General features: G+C 36.3%; 1 protein-coding gene across 1 annotated transcript in view; it reads right to left on the bottom strand.

Annotated features, from left to right (window-relative positions):
* Positions 1-21,725, bottom strand: part of quoa (quattro a) — a gene marked incomplete at its 5' end in the record, with an annotated part of 67,027 nt that overhangs the window by 3,123 nt on the left and 42,179 nt on the right. The window contains 20 exons of the mRNA XM_079850189.1: positions 308-424; positions 584-761; positions 1,446-1,616; positions 3,929-4,153; positions 4,727-4,810; positions 4,904-5,153; positions 6,272-6,740; positions 7,590-7,881; positions 8,759-8,950; positions 10,939-11,061; positions 11,715-11,853; positions 12,510-12,661; positions 12,819-12,917; positions 14,656-14,772; positions 14,896-14,982; positions 15,072-15,165; positions 15,379-15,502; positions 16,431-16,598; positions 16,782-17,904; positions 19,978-20,175. Of these exons, the coding sequence (XP_079706315.1) occupies positions 308-424; positions 584-761; positions 1,446-1,616; positions 3,929-4,153; positions 4,727-4,810; positions 4,904-5,153; positions 6,272-6,740; positions 7,590-7,881; positions 8,759-8,950; positions 10,939-11,061; positions 11,715-11,853; positions 12,510-12,661; positions 12,819-12,917; positions 14,656-14,772; positions 14,896-14,982; positions 15,072-15,165; positions 15,379-15,502; positions 16,431-16,598; positions 16,782-17,904; positions 19,978-20,175 (4,402 nt within the window). The remainder of the gene's footprint in view (positions 1-307; positions 425-583; positions 762-1,445; positions 1,617-3,928; positions 4,154-4,726; positions 4,811-4,903; positions 5,154-6,271; positions 6,741-7,589; positions 7,882-8,758; positions 8,951-10,938; positions 11,062-11,714; positions 11,854-12,509; positions 12,662-12,818; positions 12,918-14,655; positions 14,773-14,895; positions 14,983-15,071; positions 15,166-15,378; positions 15,503-16,430; positions 16,599-16,781; positions 17,905-19,977; positions 20,176-21,725) is intronic.

Here is a 21,725-nt window from a genome sequence, read left to right as displayed (position 1 = left end):
ACATTGTAATTATCAGGTGCAGCTTGAGTCATGAATATTAGAGTTTGTGCGCTGAGACTCTGACTAAACTAAGTAAAACTGAGGAAAGACAAATTTTGATAAAACTGTGCATTTTGTTCACAGCTGTTGCAATAGTGTTTTAATCCTGATTGTGGTATTTTAATGATAAATATACTAGAATAACTAATTTCAGGATAGTTTTGTCCACCCTCTTTTTCAAACCGTTCCTATGCCCTTGAGTTTGTTACTATGAGTGTTATGCATCAAAGAGAATTCAATCGTCAGCTTGTGATTGGCTGATAAATACCTCTTCCTGTAACATCACCGTTCACAGCGTGATTGTTAACGGCTGCATTTCTGGGCTGAAAGTTTATAAAAGGTTTCCAACTCATTCCCATGAACAACCTCTCTTGTCGTCTCAGCTCTGAAACACAAATACCAACAAGTCCTGTGGATCTACAAGGACATGCAAGCACAGACAACTTGTACAGTAACCTCTAAGTAAACATTTAAAGTTGTTAGACTTTGTCTCTAAATGACTAATGTAATTTTTTTACCATAAATTGTTGTGCTATTCTCTGACCTCTGCTCTTCAGCGCTTGTTCCCACAGTATGTGTTCCAGGTCTCTGGTCCAGGCCTCCTTGACGTCCTGTGTCTCTGCCTGTAGGATGTAGGTGTCCTGGGATCGTCTCCTCCTGAACCAGATCTCGAAACTCCGGCCACTCAGACCGCAGGAGTGGGTCATGCCAATCTCACAGGTCTACAGAGAAACATTAAACAAGTTTAAAATGTAATCGTAGAAGACAGATCAAATTGTGCAAATGAAACAAACACTGATTTTATTTACTAATACCTATATATAAATATAAAATGAGTGTTAACTCTTGGCCATGTTTTCTGAATGGGTTTGATTTCCAGGAAATACACATTCCCTCCTGAATTTATTTAATACAGTAAATACAGTAAAACAATAATATTGTGAAATATTACAATTTAAAATAACTGATTTATGTTTTAATGATTTCTGCTGTTCTAGAATTTTTCTTTATTGATATCAATTTTGAAAACCGTTTTAATTGCTTAATGTTAAACTGCTTTATATTCACATTTTTATTGAGGATTCTTTTATGACTAGAAAGTTCAAAAGAACAGCATTTATTTTAAATAAAATCTTTTGTGACATTATAAATGTCTTTACAGTACGTTCACTTTTGATTAATTTAATGTGTCTTTGCTACATAAAAGTATTACCGTACTGTAGTGTGTTAGTTGCTTTGAATAAAAGCATCTGTCAAATGCATAAATGTAAAGTTTATGCTTTATGCCCCCCCCCCCCCCTCGAATATGACCACAGCAAATCATTGCGTATTGATGCGAAGAGTTCAGTTTGTTTCACAAAGGTAAAAATGGACCAGATAAAATATTATTACCACCATACACATACCTTGATAGACAGTTTGTAAACGTACACATCATCTCCACGGTCATTTTTTTTGGTCTTGGTAAAGAGAATGACGTCTTGGAAGAGAAACACTCGCCGGAGGGAACGTTTCTTGCGGAAAATTACCCAGAATTCATCCTGGCGAATCAGTTGGCCCTGCTCGTTCAGGTTCAGCTGAAGAAATAAAATGACAAAACCATGACTGCAACTTACATATACACATGCCAGGTGTATTTGGTTGTGTTGTGAGTATTTGCAGCACATTTGTGTATTTGATTGCTTTGTGAGTATTTGCAGCATGTTTCTGAATTTGGTTGTATTGTGAGTATTTGCAGCGAGATTCTGTATTTGGTTGCGTTGTGAGTATTTGAAGCATGTTTCTGAATTTGGTTGCGTTGTCAGTATTTGGTTGCATTGTGAGTATTTGCAGCATGTTTCTGAATTTGGTTGTATTGTGAGTATTTGCAGCGAGATTCTGAATTTGGTTGCTTTGTGAGTATTTGAAGCATGTTTCTGTATTTGGTTGCGTTGTCAGTATTTGGTTGTATTGTGAGTATTTGCAGCATGTTTCTGTATTTGGTTGTGTTGTGAGTATTTGAAGCATGTTTCTGTATTTGGTTGCGTTGTCAGTATTTGGTTGCATTGTGAGTATTTGCAGCATGTTTCTGAATTTGGTTGTATTGTGAGTATTTGCAGCGAGATTCTGAATTTGGTTGCTTTGTGAGTATTTGAAGCATGTTTCTGTATTTGACTGTGTTGTGAGTATTTGCAGCGAGATTCTGAATTTGGTTGCTTTGTGAGTATTTGAAGCATGTTTCTGAATTTGGTTGCGTTGTGAGTATTTGAAGCATGTTTCTGTATTTGATTGCGTTGTCAGTATTTGGTTGTATTGTGAGTATTTGCAGCATGTTTCTGTATTTGGTTGTGTTGTGAGTATTTGCAGCATGTTTCTGTATTTGGTTGTGTTGTGAGTATTTGAAGCATGTTTCTATATTTGGTTGTGTTGTGAGTATTTGCAGCGAGATTCTGTATTTGGTTGTATTGTGAGTATTTGAAGCATGTTTCTGTATTTGGTTGTGTTGTGAGTATTTGCAGCATGTTTCTGTATTTGGTTGCGTTGTGAGTATTTGAAGCATGTTTCTGTATTTGATTGCGTTGTCAGTATTTGGTTGTATTGTGAGTATTTGAAGCATGTTTCTATATTTGGTTGTGTTGTGAGTATTTGCAGCATGTTTCTGTATTTGGTTGTGTTGTGAGTATTTGAAGCATGTTTCTATATTTGGTTGTGTTGTGAGTATTTGCAGCGAGATTCTGTATTTGGTTGCTTTGTGAGTATTTGAAGCATGTTTCTGAATTTGGTTGCGTTGTGAGTATTTGAAGCATGTTTCTGTATTTGATTGCGTTGTCAGTATTTGGTTGTATTGTGAGTATTTGCAGCATGTTTCTGTATTTGGTTGTGTTGTGAGTATTTGCAGCATGTTTCTGTATTTGGTTGTGTTGTGAGTATTTGAAGCATGTTTCTATATTTGGTTGTGTTGTGAGTATTTGCAGCGAGATTCTGTATTTGGTTGTATTGTGAGTATTTGAAGCATGTTTCTGTATTTGGTTGTGTTGTGAGTATTTGCAGCATGTTTCTGTATTTGGTTGCGTTGTGAGTATTTGAAGCATGTTTCTGTATTTGATTGCGTTGTCAGTATTTGGTTGTATTGTGAGTATTTGAAGCATGTTTCTATATTTGGTTGTGTTGTGAGTATTTGCAGCATGTTTCTGTATTTGGTTGTGTTGTGAGTATTTGAAGCATGTTTCTATATTTGGTTGTGTTGTGAGTATTTGCAGCGAGATTCTGTATTTGGTTGTATTGTGAGTATTTGAAGCATGTTTCTGTATTTGGTTGTGTTGTGAGTATTTGCAGCATGTTTCTGTATTTGGTTGCGTTGTGAGTATTTGAAGCATGTTTCTGAATTTGGTTGTATTGTGAGTATTTGAAGCATGTTTCTGTATTTGGTTGTATTGTGAGTATTTGAAGCATGTTTCTATATTTGGTTGTGTTGTGAGTATTTGCAGCATGTTTCTGTATTTGGTTGCGTTGTGAGTATTTGAAGCATGTTTCTGAATTTGGTTGTATTGTGAGTATTTGGTTGTATTGTGAGTATTTGCAGCATGTTTCTGTATTTGGTTGTGTTGTGAGTATTTGAAGCATGTTTCTGTATTTGGTTGTATTGTGAGTATTTGAAGCATGTTTCTGAATTTGGTTGCGTTGTGAGTATTTGTAGCATGTGTTGTCAAACTGTTGAAGATGTTTTTTTTTATTTGCTGGTGTTTTTTTACATTTGCATGTCTTCAGTTGCAGCACGTTGAGCTCTCTCAACCACTGTACATAAATGTGAGTGTATATGGCGACCAAAGTGCAACTTTTGGTGAACTATATCTTGAAAATATATTTTTTAACAGGTTATTAAAATTCAACTTTAAATTTCACCACTAACATCGCAGTCCCGGATGGCGTCCATGGTGAGCAGGTCGTTCCCGTGCCGCAGCTGGAACCGCACCACTTCTAGAGCCGCCCGGATCTCCTCTTGTTCTCCGCTCTGATCCGGCACACATTCGTCCAGGATCTCCTGCAGCAGAAGGCTGTATTTACTGATCCTCTGGACGGGCTTCAGCAGGTATGAGGAGAGATCCATGCTGTCACCCAACTCCATCTGCTTACGCTGGACAGGAACGGAAGAAGTTTGATTTCATATATATCAGTAAGATATTTTTTTTGTAAAGAAATGTATACTTTTATTCAGCAAGGATGCATTAAATTGATCAAATGCGATTAGTAAAAACATTTATAATGTTACAAAAAAATTCAGTTTCAAATAAATGCTGTTATTTTGAACTTTCTATTCATCAAAGAATCCTGAAAAATAAAATGTATCACTGTTTCCTCAAAAATATGAAGCAGCACAAATGTTCTCAACATTGATAATAATCATAAATGTTTTTTGAGCACCAAATCAGCATATTAGAATGATTTCTGAAGGATCATGTGACACTGAAGACTGGAGTAATGATGCTGAAAATATAGCTTTGATCACAGGAATAAATTACATTTTACAATAAATTCACAGAAAACTGTTATATTAAATTGTAATAATATTTCACAATGCTACTGTTTTAACTGTATTTTTATCTAATGAAAGCAGCCTCGATGAGCAAAAAAAAATATATTTAAAAAAAAAAATATATATATATATATATTTGTTTAATTTATGTATAACCAATTGTAGGTTCCTCACCTTGAAGTATCTATGATGTTGAATGAGCGCATCAGACTGGGGTTTGTTCTTGCTGTAAAGTGCGTAAAGTCCAAAACTCTCTCTCTGTTTTAATAGATTTTCGTACAAGGTCAGAATGATATTCTGTAAGTTTTAAGAAGTGAAAGCAGCATGACTATGATTAAACTGTTGTCTTACGTGGTTTAGGAAGCAGCGTCCGACTCTCAGTGGTTCTTCCTGACAGGACTCCAGTTCCTGCTGGAAGTGCTGGCAGTGAAAGTCGTACAGTTTCTCCAGGTTTCCGAAGATTCGTCCGCGCTGACCGCGCAGATCCTGCGGTATGTCGGGTCTGGCCAACAGGGGGAAGTAATGAGTCAAGATGTATCCCAGAGAGCGGACGTACTCCACCTCCGTCAGCAGGAGCTCCTCCATGACGCGGTGAAGCTTCCTGACGGGAAATAAAGATAACAACAGATTTCTAAAATAATCCAAATCCAAATCATTATATTACCATGTATTTTTGCACATGGCACCATGGTAATACTATAGCTATTTTGGATGTTCAAAATAGCTGGTCATGATCACAATGACACTATTGAAATCTACACTATTTACATATGGTATGTAAATAATGGTAAAATCTTGTTTACCATTAGAATAACAATTATGGTTTCCAGTAGTACAATCTGAAACAACACGGTGTTGTCACTTTTATAATCCTATATTTGTTCTTATTACCGTAACTTTACCTTTCTGACATCAGTGAAAGCTTTTGGACAGAGAAAGAAATAGCAAATGAAAAATATTGAGAATTTTATCCCCTGTTATACTGTTTAAAAGTTTGGAGAAAAAGAAAAGTTGTTTCAAAGGCAGAGAAAATTATTACATTTTAATTAAAGGATATAAAAAAAACAACTCACACTAATGATTTATTTTACAATTAGACCGGAAACATTTATTAAAGTAAACGGTAACACTTTACAATAAAGTTCATTAGTTAACATTAGTTAAAGCATTAACTAACATGAACTAACCATGAGCAATATATTATTTACTGTGTTTGCTAATCTTTGTTAGTTATTTAATAAAAATCCAGCTGTTCATTGTTTGTTAATGTTAGTTCACAGTGCATTAACTAATGTTAACAAGATTTGGTAACACTTTATTTTACAGTGTCCTTGTTACATATGTTACATGTACTTACCATAGTAATAACAGTAAATCATGCATAATTACATGCAACTAACCCTCAACCAAATCCTAATCCTACCCTAACCCTATAGTAAGAACATGTAGTTGCTTAATATTACTCAGTACTTAAATATATAATTACACTATAACAATGACACCTTAAAATAAAATATAACCCAAGATTTTGATAAAATATTAGTAAATGTTGAAATTAACATTAACAAAGATTAATAAATGCTGTTCATTCTTAGTTCATGCTAACTAATGTTAACTAATGAACCTTATTGTAAAGTGTTACCAAGTAAACATTATCAATATTAATTCCATGTTGTCTTTAAGCGTCTGGAATGGGCACAGGAACACCATATAACTCACATGGTTCTGTTTGGGCTTTCTGGGCTGGATGCAGTGTTTTCTCCATCAGTTCTCCAGTTGGTCTCGGATCCACGGGCCGTCTGAGAGCAGAAGCTGCCGCGACGAGGGTTCCCGTACTCCTGGTCCTGTGAGAGGATGGGCTCCGTGATGTGGAGCTCAGATCTCTTGACGTTTCTGTTCGCCGCTTGCCAAGGGAACCACTGACACCCCACCGTACCCGAGCCTGCGACCGGCTTCTGGTCCTGGGAAGCTCTTCTGCTAACGTTTCTGCTTCTGTGCCCGCAGTCTGCTGGATTTTCCTTGGTGGTCTGTGCGGTTTTGGACTCTCTTCGGGTTTTGTGGTTGGATCTGAAGTTGAAGCAGGTGACGGTGGTGTGCATGCTGTCTCTCGATCGACTCACCCTGCTCTCTGACGGATCTGGCACAAACTCCTGCTCATCTTGTACTGGACCGGTGATAGGACCAAAATCTTGGAGAAATGAGATATATCACAATATAGTTATTTTTGTTATTTAAAATAAGAACAAAAAAGCAACTTAGGACGAATACAACAAATATACATATGGAAGCTTATGTGGAATAATAATTTTAAAAAGTCAGGATTGTGAGATAAATAGTCGAAATTAACTTTTTATTTTTATTCTGAATAAATAATTAACACAGAATAAAAAAAATGAGAATTGTGAGAATGTAAATACAACAGAATTGTGTGATGTAAACTCCATAATTCAGAGAAAAAAGTCAGAATTGTAAAATATAAATTCAAAATAAATATATCGCAAGATATAAACTCACAACTGGGAGAGAAAAAGAAGCCTGAGTTGTGAGAGAGTGCAATAAAAAACAAAGAATAGCGAAATTTAAACTCAGAATTCTGAGGAAAAAAAAAGAGATAAGATTGTGAGAGAAAAAGTCGCAATTATCCTTTTTTCTTATTTTGTGGCAGAAACAACAACAACAAAACAGAATTGCGAGGAGAAAAAAAGTCAAAATTGCAAGATGTGAAAAATTTTGAGGGGAAAAAAGCCTGAATTATGAGAAGTCGCAATTATCTTATTTATTTATTCTGTGGCAGAAATAACAACAACCACAAAAAATAATTATTCTGTTGCATAAAAACCCCCACAAAAAACAGAATTGTAATATGTTAACTCAATGCAAACTCGCAATTTTGAGTTTCTAACGTAGAATTGTGAGGGGGGGAAAGCCTGAATTGTGAGATAAAAGTCGCAATTATTTTTCTTTTTATTCCGGGGCACAATCAAGCATCCATATCATCCCGCCCCACCCTATCTTACAGACGCTCCTGAATCCTCACCTGGAATCTTCTCCGGCCAGTCAGAGCCTCGTCCAGCAGGTGTTTGAGCTCCTGCCAGTCTCTCCTCCAGCCGGCGCCGGACGTCCTGGCAGTGGATCCAGGCGGCGTCCCACACCCGCAGAGCCCTGGGGCTGGAGCACGCCTGCGCTCTCACGTCCTGGAAGTGTTCGGGAGAAAACTCGTCTAACCTCTGCAGGTGAGAATGAAGACGGGCCCAGCTCTCTTCGTCTGGGGAACCGCAATATTGATCCTGATCCAAAAATCGCCTGCAGTCGCTGGCCACGGCTGAAGCCTGAGAGAGAAGATCGATTTTTGGGGGGATTTTTGGCATTATATGAATTTTAAAAAAGTCCAAACTCCAAAAGAAATACTGTGTTGATATCAATAGGAAATTTCGGTTATTGTTACAGTGCAATTATATATTTAAGTACTGAGTAATATTAAGCAACTACATGTTCTTACTATAGGGTTAGGGTAGGATTAGGATTTGGTTGAGGGTTAGTTACATGTAATTATGCATGATTTACTGTTATTACTATGGTAAGTACATGTAACAAATGTAACAAGGACACTGTAAAATAGTGTTACCGAAATTTCTTTGTTGAACTAACCAGATGTATTTTTTGAAAGAAGGCAAGTTTATATTTGATGACTAGTTATAACATAAAACACAAGATGGCAGCATGATCTCATGATTTGAATTTTCACTATATTGGCAGGACTGATTCAACCTGGAAGAGAATATGCATTTTGCAGCCATACATTATACAAAAGTTTGGGGTCAGTGTTTTTTTTTAAGATATTAATACTTTTTATTCAGAATGGACACATTAAATTGATCACTGGTCACTGGTTTTGATGTTATCGTTGTGTGTCATGTTAAGAGTGAGCCAAAAGACAATTTGAAATCCGACTTGAGCAGCCGCATCTGTAAAAATCACATTTCAAACCACCTCCAAATATGCTTTTTTCTTTTTCTTTTTTTTTTTCCTGTCCTGACTTTCAAAAACCCACCTGAATAAAATCTGGACATGCAAAAAATGCTGAATATGGCCTTAAAGGATCATGGTGCAAGCTAACTGGAATTGATTGTAATAAGCCATATGAATGTTTTGGTTTTAGTTTATATATAAAGTAAGTGAAGAAATGAATGAAACTGTCAGACGTACCCTCTCGCAGAAGTGGCAGATGTACACCATCATCCCCATCTCTTCACAGCAGCGCTCGGCCCGCGACACAAACTCAGCCAGGCTGGATTTAAACGTGGACACCATCCTGTGAAACACCTCGGTCTCGGGATAGTTCGGCCCCTGCACTCTCTCCGCGTCGGACACCAGCATCATCGCCTGGTGCTTTCGCTCCTGGTATTTCAACAAATACACACGGTTAAACAGCTTCCCACACTCTTAGAAGAAAAGGTTCTATATGGAATCGTAAAGGGTTCTTTCTGTCAGACGCTTCATACATAGAGCCTTTCCATCATGGGATCATTTTATGTACAGTATTTAGTTTTAATACATTTTTATGAATAATGCAGCTTGTAAACACACTTTATCACTAGAATAAATTGAAATACCTTGTTAAACGACCTATCTTATGCAATCATTTAAAGAGGGGGTGAAATGCTCATTTTCACTCAATCTCCTGTTAATCTTGAGTACCTATAGAGTAGTATTGCATCCTTCATATCTCCAAAAAGTCTTTAGTTTTATTATATTTATAACAGAAAAGATAGGCTGTACCGAGTCTTTCCGGAAAAAACCGAGCGTCTGGAGGCGGGCCGTGTGGGCGAAGCCAGAGTCATAGAGAGAATCCGTCGATCTGGGCTTTGTTTATAAAACATTCATCGTTGCATCCACTGTTCCTAACACTGGGTTCTTTGGGAAGCTGAACATGGTAAGCTTTCCCTCACATCCAAAAACACACTTTGGAGACACTATGCAGCGCTGCCGATGATTTCCTGTTGAAGCGCGTTGATGTGCGCGGTCTCGCTCTCCTCTGGTCGACGTGTGCGCGGCCGCGCTTTTCCGGGAGAAATGCTCATATAAGGAGTTCCACTCTGGTCTACGTCATTAGATCCACGGTCGAAAAAAAAACAGCCGAAACTTGTACCAACCCGGAAGTAAGATTTTCGGCACAGAAATTCTCCATTATTCGTCCAAAATATTTTTTAAAAACTTTGGCCATGTTTAGCATGAGAATCCATCTCTTTAACACTGTAAACAACTCTGAATACATGAAACACCATTGTACCCCCCCTTTAAGACATTTCTTCAACCTTTTTGGCATAAAGCCTTCTTTAGAATTGAGTTAAGAACCGTAGGTGTAGTAATTGCAGGACGCAAGAGAATCCAAACAAACACTTCTTTATTAATCCACAAAGGAACATACAGGAGAAATCAGGGACGAACTAAGACACAACCACATGAAACAAAGACGATACCAGACAATGAAACAAAGGAAACCGAGGGCTTAAATACACATAATCAAGGTAAAACAGAACCGGTGCAGGAACTACCAGAGGGGCTGTTTATACAACACCGTTTTCAACTAAAAACGTAAAACGTTCATTTACACGTCAACGGCGTTTTTGGTGCCTGAAAACACAAACTTTTGAAAACGGCTTTCTTGAATGTTTTAGTTGAACGGTTGTCTCTTTTTTTTTTTTTTTTTTTTTTTTTCAGAATGTTCAGAGAACATTCAAAAGTAACATTCCCATAAATGTTTGTCAAATGATAAAATGGAATATTCCCTTAAAGTCAATAATTTTATCCCTTAAAACTCATCTTTGATCACCAAAATTACATATTAAAATGTTTTTAAATGTATTATAAAAGCCTTATAAAGGCTTAAGCCTTCATGCCTTAAAATATCCTGAATGTAACTCCACACCCTTTAGTACATTCACCACATTTAGTAAACGCGGTTCTGTGAATATGCCAATGAGCCCCGCTTCCACTCACTCACTCAGCTCAGAGATCCACTCGTTGACAATCACACATTGATCTGATTGGTTACAAGGTAGTTTGGGACGTCAGAAACACCAGCAATTTCAAGCCGTGTTTTTGAGACTGTCTTTTGCTCACCACAAGTGGACTTTAATGTTCGCATAATCACCCCCCCCCCCCCCCAATAAAAAAAACAAACAAAAAAACGTAACGTTTTGAATGTTCAGAGAACGTTCAGAAATAACGTTTTCATAACCTAATGGGAACGTTCTTAGAACATATATTTGTTAGCTGGGTTAATGATTTTGAAACATGCATAACACGAGAAAAGATTTAGTTTAATCCCTAAATGAAGTCACTTCTGCAGCAGCACAGCATTACGTTTCTTGACTTTCACTTACGTTTGCTTCGGAGAGAAAAGCTTGGAAACTCTGCAGTGTGTGTTGGATTCGTTCACTGGAGTCGTCCACAGATTCGGCTTGCAGGAGCTGCGTTTCTCCTTCTGTGTCCAACCATTCCTTCATCTACACACAGACACGCTTACTGAACTACACGCTACAGATCTACTCCAGATGCAGAAGATGAATGTACACTATTGTACAAAAGTTGTTGTTTTTTTACTTTTATTAACACCTTTATTCAGCAGGAATGCAGTAAAGACATTTATAATGTTACAAAAGAATTCTGTTTTAAATAAACTCTGTTCTTTTGAACTTTCTATTAATCAAAGAATACAAAAAATCACGGTTTTCACAAAAATATGAAGCAGCACAACTGTTTTCAACATTGATAATAATCAGAATTGTTTCTTGAGCATCAAATCATCATATTAGAATGATTTCTGAAGGATCAAGTGACACTGAAGACTGGAGTAATGATAAATCATCACAGGAAAAAATGACATTTTACAGTATATTCACATAGAAAACAGTTATTTTAAAGATTTACAATAATACTGTTATTACTGTATAATCTTACTGTAAAATGACCGTATTTAATCAAATAATTAATGTTTTAGTGCGCATCAGAGTCTTATTTCAAAAACATAAAAAAATCGTACCGACTCCAAACTTTTGAACGGTAATGTACTGTATATTGTGGCATTACCGTAGTACTAAAACCTTTGATTTTTCAAAACCTTTCCGTTTGTGTTTTGTGTTGAGATCTATGATTGTACCTTTGCAAACCTGGCCTCCATCTCTCTGAGCTGTAACAGGAAGTCCAGGTGCTGCAGGGACACGTTGGACTTCCTGGCGAGAACATGCACCTGCTCCTCCATGGCGTTGTACAGGTGTGTGACTGTGTCAATCACCTCACTGCAGCAAAACAGATGATTTACTCCATCAGGGATCTTCAATATTAAATGCATGATCAGTAGAATGTGTTTTTTCCATTCCACTATTACTGGTGATTTCATCACATCACATGTACTTTGAAGTGATATTGGAATAAACTATATTGTAGTTTAATTGCTTAGTCATTCATCTAGCTCAAGTTTGTATGGAAGCGTTTTTCCGCCACAGAATATAACATTTTAAAAGATAATTGTGACTTTTTATCTCGGGATTCAAGGTTATATCTCGCAATTCTAAACTTGCAATTGCGAGTTATAAAGTCCAATTATATCACAATTCTGACTTTATAGCACGCAATTGCAAGTTTAGAATTGCGAGATATAACCTTGAATATTTAACTTATTCAACTTTATATCATGCAATTCTGAATTTATAACTCGCAATTGCATGTTATAAAGTCAGAATTGCGAGATATAAATATGCAATTTCAATTTCAAGTTTATTATTAATTGAGACTTTATATCAGGCAATTCTGACTTTATCATCACATAATTGTGACACTATATCACACAATTTTGGGATAAAAGTCATAATTGTGAGATATAAAGTCACAATTACCTTTTTTATTTGTCATTCTGTGGTTTGAGAGTGAAGTGTGTTGAAATGCGTGTTTTTACCAGCTCTGTTCACAGTGTGGCGACCTCACATCAGTTTCCAGCCTCAGCCTGGCCAGCATGGCTCCGCCTCCCCTCTGCAAGCCGACCAATCGCGTGTCTTCCATCACTTCCTTCATTAGAGCTGCCTGCTCCTCAATGCACTGATGCACATCCTGATTTCCATACAAGAATTTCTGTCATTTTACATATTCACAGAGGTCTGTGCATCATCTTTAAGTAAGAACAGCATGCCTTCCTTTGTGGATAAATTTAGTTTGGAGGCAGTCAGTTTATGACGGGACGAGAGCAGATAAAAATGTTTTACTGTACCTGCACTGTGTCGATTTTATGAACACCTTCTAGTTTCTTTATAGCTCCTGATAGCAGAGCGGACGCCTCTTGCAGGTCTGACACAAATGGATACAGTTTCTGTAACAGAAAAAGTGGTGCATGTTTGTACAGATATGCAAGGTTAGAGAAACTTTAAAATAAAATAGCTCATTTATTTAAAAATAATACTACTAATATTAATAATAATGTGTTAATATTTACATAGTAATAAATATATAATCATAAATATTATAATAATTTCATAATTAATTTAATATAATACTATTATAAATATAATATTACATAATAATTCATACATAGTAATAACAATAAATAACAATATTATTAAAAAATATATGATGTCATTTAATATAATAATAATAATGTTAATGTTTTAGAATTATAATTGACAGTATAATAATAATAATAATAATTTTAATATATTATATAATATAATGTTATATAATAATAATAATGAATATAAATAAATAAATAAATAAATAAATATATATATATATATATATATATATATATATATATATATATATATATATATATATACTGTATATATATATATATATAATGCATATTACAATATCATTTTTACTATTTTATAATTTGTAATATTTTAAATACAGTGCTATGCATAAGTTTAGACACCCATGCTAAAGTTGACTAAAAAGAGGAATAAAAAATCATCTTTTGGAAATTGAACTTAATGCCTTAATTTAAAAAATTAGGAAAAATCCAACCTTTAAGGACACCAATTTTCTTTGTGAATGAATAATGTATCGTAAATAAATAAATGTTCTTCCTTAAAATACAGGGTGCATAAGTTTGGACACCCCTATGTTAAATTCCCATAGAGGCAGGCAGATTTTTATTTTTAAGTATTTTTTTTAATTTATTTTTTAGGATACTATGCATCCTGATAAAGTTCCCTTGGCCTTTGGAATTAAAATAGCCCCACATCATTACATAGCCTTCACCATACCTAGAGATTGGCATGGAGTACTTTCCATAAGATCATCTCTCAATGCAAATCAAACTAGCAATTAGGCTAACTGAAATAAAACCATGCCAATCTCTAGGTATGGTGAAGGCTATGTGATGATGTGGGGCTATTTTAATTCCAAAGGCCAAGGGAACTTTATCAGGATGCATAGTATCCTAAAAATTTTTTTTTTTTTAAATACTTAAAAATAAAAATCTGCCTGCCTCTATGGGAATTTAACATAGGGGTGTCCAAACTTATGCACCCTGTATTTTAAGGAAGAACATTTATTTATTTACGATACATTATTCATTCACAAAGAAAATTGGTGTCCTTAAAGGTTGGATTTTTCCTAATTTTTTAAATTAAGGCATTAAGTTCAATTTCCAAAAGATGATTTTTTATTCCTCTTTTTAGTCAACTTTAGCATGGGTGTCTAAACTTATGCATAGCACTGTATGATAATATTATAATTGATATAATAAAACATTTATAAAATACTAATTAAAATATAAAAATAACTATATAATTTAATAATCAAAATATTATACAATAAATATTAAAATAGTATTTAATTAAAAATAATATAATATAAATTATAATATATTCAATATATTATTATACTATTATAACTGATAATGGAAATATAATGTAATATAAATATAATTTCATATTAATATTGTATTATTATATTAAATATTTTATATTGTCTATTATAATATTATATGTATAAAATACTAATTAAATATAATAATAATAATAATAATAATAATAATAATAATAATAATAATAATAATAATACATTAATATTTTATTAATAATGCTGGCTACACAATAATGTACCTGATGTATTTGTATCCAGTCACAGTGATTGTACGGTAAGGACCCGTGTAGAGCCGCAGTTATCTGACCGACGTCCACTATTTTATGTAGAGCCTTAAATGACGTCACTGTTTCCATCTGCAGAGCGTTGAGAAGATCAAAGTCTGTGAGAAATAATCTTACTTGCACAACTATATCATAAAGAGAACCACAGAAGCCAGGTGTGTGTGATTATAGGGGGAAAACAACAACTCTTCTGACCGTAACGCTGGGCCTTTTCTCATGACTGTGGAGACTGTCCTTATTCACCAGCAGAAGAATCCAGTGCACTGCACGAGGATCCTGTTCCTGTGGACAACGCTCAAGATTTAGTGCTCAAATATATATTTAGAAATGTTCTCAAGCTACAGTTTTAACCCAAAAAAACACACGGCCACCTGGAGCATCAGGAGAGCTTTGGCAAACTCTGGATGCGGCGGCTTCTTCCGTGCATCAAACACCACCGTCATCCCTACATCTTTCATCTCTTTCCTACAAAACACATGGTTAACATTCAAATTGCTGGCTGATATAATGCATACATGTAATTTAAAGGTAGCAAATGATATTTCCACATTTGCTGAAAACATTTATTTTACACAATATTACAAATAACCACGACAAGTTTACAAGTTTGAAAGCTTAAAATTACAATGCTGTTGAATCTAGTTCCATGCATCTGTATGTGTGTGAGTGCTGTTGTACCTGGTGATGGTGTGGAAGTACAGCAGAAGTTTGCAGATCTCCTGGCTTGAGATGTGTGCAGAAGTCCAGACCTGATGATCTCCGTAAATCTCCAGAACTGCTCGACCTGAACGGTCCTGTCCACCTGGAGGAGGCAGATGAGGTTAGATGGACAGTGGACCGTGACACAGCGCTGGCCTGACAGTGGGTAATGCTTTCATGACTGGTTTCCATCATCTGCTTTCATTTGCCTTGCGGAGTGTATAAAGCATTCAGTTCCAATAGAAAGCACAACCTGCGTTGTGAACATTATATAAACATCTACATTATATGAACATCTATAAAACATTATACAATTTTATTTATTTAAAAGTTTATATATATATATATATATATATATATATATATATGACAAACCAATTTATTTATTTTTTTAATTAAAATATATTTATATATTTAATTTTAAATGCATTTTTTAGGTTTCATTCAAATAATTACTGAAAACTATTATTTATTACACAATTTTTTATTTACTTATTTATAAATGTATCATTTAAAATAAAAATATGCAGTTTACTGGTTTTAAATTATTCATTTTTAATATTTGTACACTTAAATGTATCATTTAAAAATACATTTACATTTATTTATTTATTTTAATTTCAAATGTAATTAATTTTTAGATTTATTATTAAAAAAATATTATTGACAAAATATTATTTATTATACTTTTTTTATACATTAAAAAAAATCATCAAATGTTTTCTTTACAAAGATGATTTATAATAATAGTTGGAAATAACGGCATTTAATGCAAAGCATTACTGATTGGTTAATTATTTTTTAACTCATTTTTAATGATGCTACCACCAAGACTGACACAAATCATTCGACTTATCTACAGTATATCAGACAGCCAGATCATTCAACCATTCAAAATGGTTTCACATCCATTTTAATTTGCAAGGCATAAAATGCATTTACGTGATCAAAATAAATTGTAAGACAAAGGTCTGACTCAACTAACCAAATTACATTAATTTGGCATGATAAATGTTTTTTTTTTTTTTTACCTGTTAGACACACGATTCCTGAGTGAAGAAGGCCATCAGCATTAAGTGGAGTAGGAGTTGATGGTCTGGATGGTGGTCTCTCTGTTTCAGCTTGCGCTGGGGAGTCTGAATGATTTATCCTCGGTCCAGTAACAGGAGGCGACAGAGTTTTTGGGTCCTGAGAGAGATCTTCAAGGGAATAAGTCAACATGCATTAAAAACATGTTCAAAGAGATTGTTTTGCTTCTAATATGATGATCATAAGGACTGTAATATCATGTATTTAAATATAACATATTGAAAATATTTGATCTTTTCCTCCTTTTTTCTTAGATTAGCATGTTGCCTAGACGAAACCGATATAATCCAAACCTTGAGTCACAACGAATCGTCTTCTGTTTAACTTCGGAGACACAAGCCCAAAAGTGGTGGTTTTCTTCCCAGGAACCACATGCAGCCTTGGGATCATTTCTAAGTAGCTGCTTCTGTCCACCTCACTTGTCTGTCCTTGGACAACAATGTGGCATTTCTCAGATGTCCCAACCACAGGCGGAGTAAAACAGTCCTGAGAATTGTTCTGGGTTTGTTCCTCACGCCCTCCGCTGGAGTAATTTCCTAACCAATCTGTTTTTGAAGAGCTGCACTGATCTGCAGTTTCCTGAGCATGTTCATTTGGACGCTCAGATCTTCCTTTGGGTTTAATGGGCTCTTCCGTGAACCGACATTTTTGGGCTTTGGTCCCGTGTTTCCTCTGCATGCACGGCGTACAGGGATCCTCTGCAAACCTCACGGTGCGCACACAAGCAGTTCGGTCCCGAGTCGCACCGCTGGACCTCAGCAGAGGAGTCTGTGAATATCCTTGGGTTTCTTTGGTAAGAGCAATGCAATTGCTTACCAAACTGCTCTTACTTCGGCTGTCCCATGTGTTTGGAGACACCCATCCCACCGGCCGGATCCCAGACGGATCCATTTCAGTGTGTCTGGAACTACTACTGCTGTCTATCAAACGCAAGGACACTGCTATACCATCCCGTGCAGGACAAATCCTCGTCTCTACGGAGAAATTAGAAGGGGGAGGTGTGTGTGGACGGCACGAACTCAAAGACTCCTGTTGGTTTGACGGAGACGAGGAGGCCATACTCCGATTGTCCTTGAATTCAGGGTTGGCCACCTCTTCCCAGGGAACTTTGACTATGCCCTGCTCGGTTTTGAGGACGCAGCGAGCCAGAGGCGTTCCATGTCTCCCGTCGTTGAGCTCCCGAAGCCAGGCTTCAGTGAAGATGCTGGGGTAAGAGGTCTCAGGTACTGGGGTTTCCACCTCTAAAAGGCTCTGGACCACGATGCGGGCGGCCTGGTTCGCAGACGGCACAACCTGCAGGTAAAAGTCTCCCGGTCTGAGCAGCAAAGGGTTAACGGGAGCAAGCTGGATCACGATGCGATCCTTTAAACACAAAGGCCACCCGGCACAGCTGAACACCCTCTGAGAGTACGGAGCCTGTTCAGGACATACAGAGAATTCCAATTGGAATTTTAACATTTTAAATGTTAAATTAGGCGGCAAACATATTCAAATTCAAATTACAATTCAAATTGGAATGCTGCATCCTAAGGAAGCAGTTAAAACGAATTTAAAATATGAGTAAAAAAAATTCACACAACTTTTAAAAAAAAAAAAATCTTGTCACTGCACTTTATTTACTAAATTTAACTTAACTCTTATTTTTTTTAACATTCAACTAAAGTTACATTAAACTGACAAAAAAGAAATTTGTTGAAATTTGTATATTGTATGTGAACTTATTTTGGTGAGTTAAAGCAATGTAAAAACATGTTATAACTTATTGATCATATCATTTTTTACAGTGTTAAAAAGTTTTGAAAAGCCTTGGATGGATGGATGAATGAATGAATGAATGGATGGATGGATGGATAGAATGGTAGAAAGAATGATAGAACAATAAAATGAACGATAGAACAAATGATAGAATGATAGATAGATAGATAGATAGATAGATAGATAGATAGATAGATAGATAGATAGATAGATAGATAGATAGATAGAATTCACTCCCAAAGTAAATATTACCTTTAGGACCAATGAAACGTGTGCATAGTCATGCATTTTGAAAACCACATTTGATTTGTAAATAATGAAGCAATAAGACTTCCTCAACATGTCACATGTAAGTGCTTAATCATTTTAAAGCCTTTTTCAGTGTTCACATTCCAATGTTAAATGCTGACAGCCAAGAATTAAGTTACAACAGCCAATTAAATTAAGATCATTCTTCTTTTACTAATATAGATAGCGATTATGAATAGAAAATTATGCAGTGCAGCCCATGGCACTGGCTTCAGATGAATATCTGTGGAAGCAGACTGAAGAAGGGCTTTGAAGGACAGTGCATTATGTGAACAGCATGGAGCGATACTCTTGATATCAAAGACATGTCCTATAATCATCTGAGCAGACGGACATCACAGTCACTCACTGACTGACCTCAGATACTGCGACGGTCTGAAACACTTATCTCAATAAGATATCGGAGTGATGATCTGTCCGAGAGCCTCTCATATTAGCTGAACTCAGACTGATGCGGATGAATATCATCAGATAATGTGCTTCTAACAATTTTCAGACATTAATGTCAAATGTTGTGTTTTTAGTAATCAGAAAGCATTTACAGTATAAGAGAATAAGAGTAGTCAGTGTATACTGTTTCCATGGACGTTTTCCATCAACATAATATGCATGCATAAGAGAAAGTGTAAGGGTGTTTCTTCAAGTTTGGGCATTTTATGTCTTAAAAATATATATAATTAATAAATATATAAAATTATATTAATATTTATTGATGGTCACATTTAATGCCCTATTATGCCCTTTTACAAAGTCTTGATGTTGTTTTTGGGCTCTTCTAGAACAGATTTTCCTGCTTGATTGTTGATTATTTTCCCCATATTCTCCATTGTTGCAGCTCCTCTCTTCCCAGTCTGTCAGTAACGCTCTGTTTACTTCCTGTCTCTATGAAGACCCTCCTTCTGAAAAGCACACTGTGCTCTGATTGGTCGGCTGGATCAGTGTGTTGTGATTGGTCAAGCACTTCGAGTGTGTTTGGGAAATGTCCCTCCCCTTACTATAACCACCAGTTTCAACACACTACTAACTAACTGAACCAGGCCCTGCCCCTTTATTCTGCGTATTAATAATTTAAATGAGGAATATTGTGACATGTTTGTTCCTGGAAGAAAACTCAAGACTACAATGGAGGTGTTTCAGGAAGTTCAGAAACAGTTACACTGATATAGAGAATAACTTTGTAACTTTGCAGAGCTTATTCATGCTCAAACCGCAACATTACACACTAAAGAAAATGTAAAAAAAAAAAAAAAAAAAAAGCACAATAGGACCCCTTCACAAGAGTTTATTTCATAAGTTTCTACAGTGCCCATACTTGAAGAAACATCTGTAGGTCCTGTAACTAGCAGACTTTTTTTTTTGTATGTTACTAGTTCGACTGTAATTTCTAAGGTCACTTATATATACAAATTTCCCCCCCACACTCACACAGGCCGACTGCTGCACTCTCTCCAGAAGATGCCTGGCAGGGATGAGGAAGTCGGTCAGACACTGGAGGGCGTCTCCGTGGTAACGAGCATCGATGACCTGGAAGAGTTGGCTGAGGACAGTGGAGGCCGTGACCTCAAACGGTGGGTAGAGGACAGACAGACAGCTCTGGATGGACGAGTCCAGGGACTCTGGGTTCTGCGGGACAGAAGTATTTCATATTCTGAATTACAGGCTGAATATCCATATTTAAATACAAAAAGAATCATAGCTTGCAAACACACATTTTAGTTGAGATAATAGGAAAAAGAGAAAACGGGGAAATCCTCTGCAAGCGCGAGATCCGAGCTAGTTCAGACTCAACAGGGGCGGAGCTAAAACTTCTGATAGTGCGTGTGTTTTTCTACACAGGGAAAATTTTAATGAATGAAACTGTCAGCCCACACTGACGTACATGCCAACACCCCCCCCCCCCCCGCTCATAATGTAGTGAAGGCAGGGAGGGACACGATTCAAAATGCTGTTAGCTTTACATGAAGTGGAGTCTGTTTCGATAACTACAACATTCAGCTCCTCAGAACTGGATAATTGCAGTCCCGGTGCCTCATTCAGGGTGGAAGTAACCGCAAAGCGTGCCTCTGACCCCGAGATGAGACACTGGACCTGGCAGGTGAAGGCAGAGAAAGGGCAAAGCCCGTCTCTAACCCCTCTGCCAGATCCATTTGCAAACCCCACGACTCGAGCCACCGCTCTGCCTGAGAATTTGTCTCTCCTGAATATTCAGCTCGACTTACAACCAAAAAACACAAGACTTCAATCAAGTGAGTATCACCGACAGACAGACAGGTGTGTGAGACAGTCTGTAGGGAGTTTTCAGTTTCAGTTTCAGATTGAGTTCTCTGACCCTCAGGCCCAAATCCTCCTCTTCAGTCTCTGGATCTGGATTTAGCCACTCTGCTGGTTCAGCGGGGTTAATGGACATTCCTAGTGTCCAGTGGGCTCAAGCATGTGCACGCATATACGCACACCATAGAGGTGTACATTTAAGGGCAAGGGCCGAAAGATGTTAGAGAAACCAGAGACGGGGACCGCTCAACTGTTATAGATCACACAGGATTTACTGTCCAGATCAATTATTAGATGAATTATTACTGTATATACAATCCAAAAGGAGAAATAAAAAGAAATACAATTTTAAATGTAATATTTTTTACTTGTCCCTATTATACTATTTTTAAAGATCATAATTTTGTTTTGGAGTCTCCTATATTTGGTTTACATGCATCCATTGTAACACTTTAATTTTCTCATATCCATTGCAGCATCATCTGTCTGAAACGGTTCAATAAAGATTCGGTCTCTCTAAACCCCGCCTTTCTGTAAGCTTCCTCTGCTCTGATTGGTCAGATGGCAGGAAGCAGGAAGTGAGACTGGAATTACTGACGACTCGTTTCAGGCAGTTCAGATTCGATTCTTTCTTTTAGGAGACAATAACTCTATTTATCTGCATTTTTATCTTTGAAGCTTTACAGACCTTTTACATACACAAACAGCTATATTACACTGCATGAAATGTAATATTTGAAAAGGTATAATAGGGGCTCTTTAATGGCCAATCACACCATTCATAACTATAATTATAAAGTATTCTAATTTTATGAGAATAGCAAAGTTCAAACTGCAACTGTAAAGATAAAACAGAGCAATGATATTGTTGGAATCGCTTTCAGAATGATTTTTCCAGCTGA

This window comes from Squalius cephalus (genome assembly GCF_949319135.1).
Source record: "Squalius cephalus genome assembly, chromosome: 18".
NCBI lineage: Eukaryota > Metazoa > Chordata > Actinopteri > Cypriniformes > Leuciscidae > Squalius > Squalius cephalus.
The sequence above is the reverse complement of the archived record's forward strand: the minus strand, read 5'-3'. Positions and strand labels throughout refer to the sequence as shown.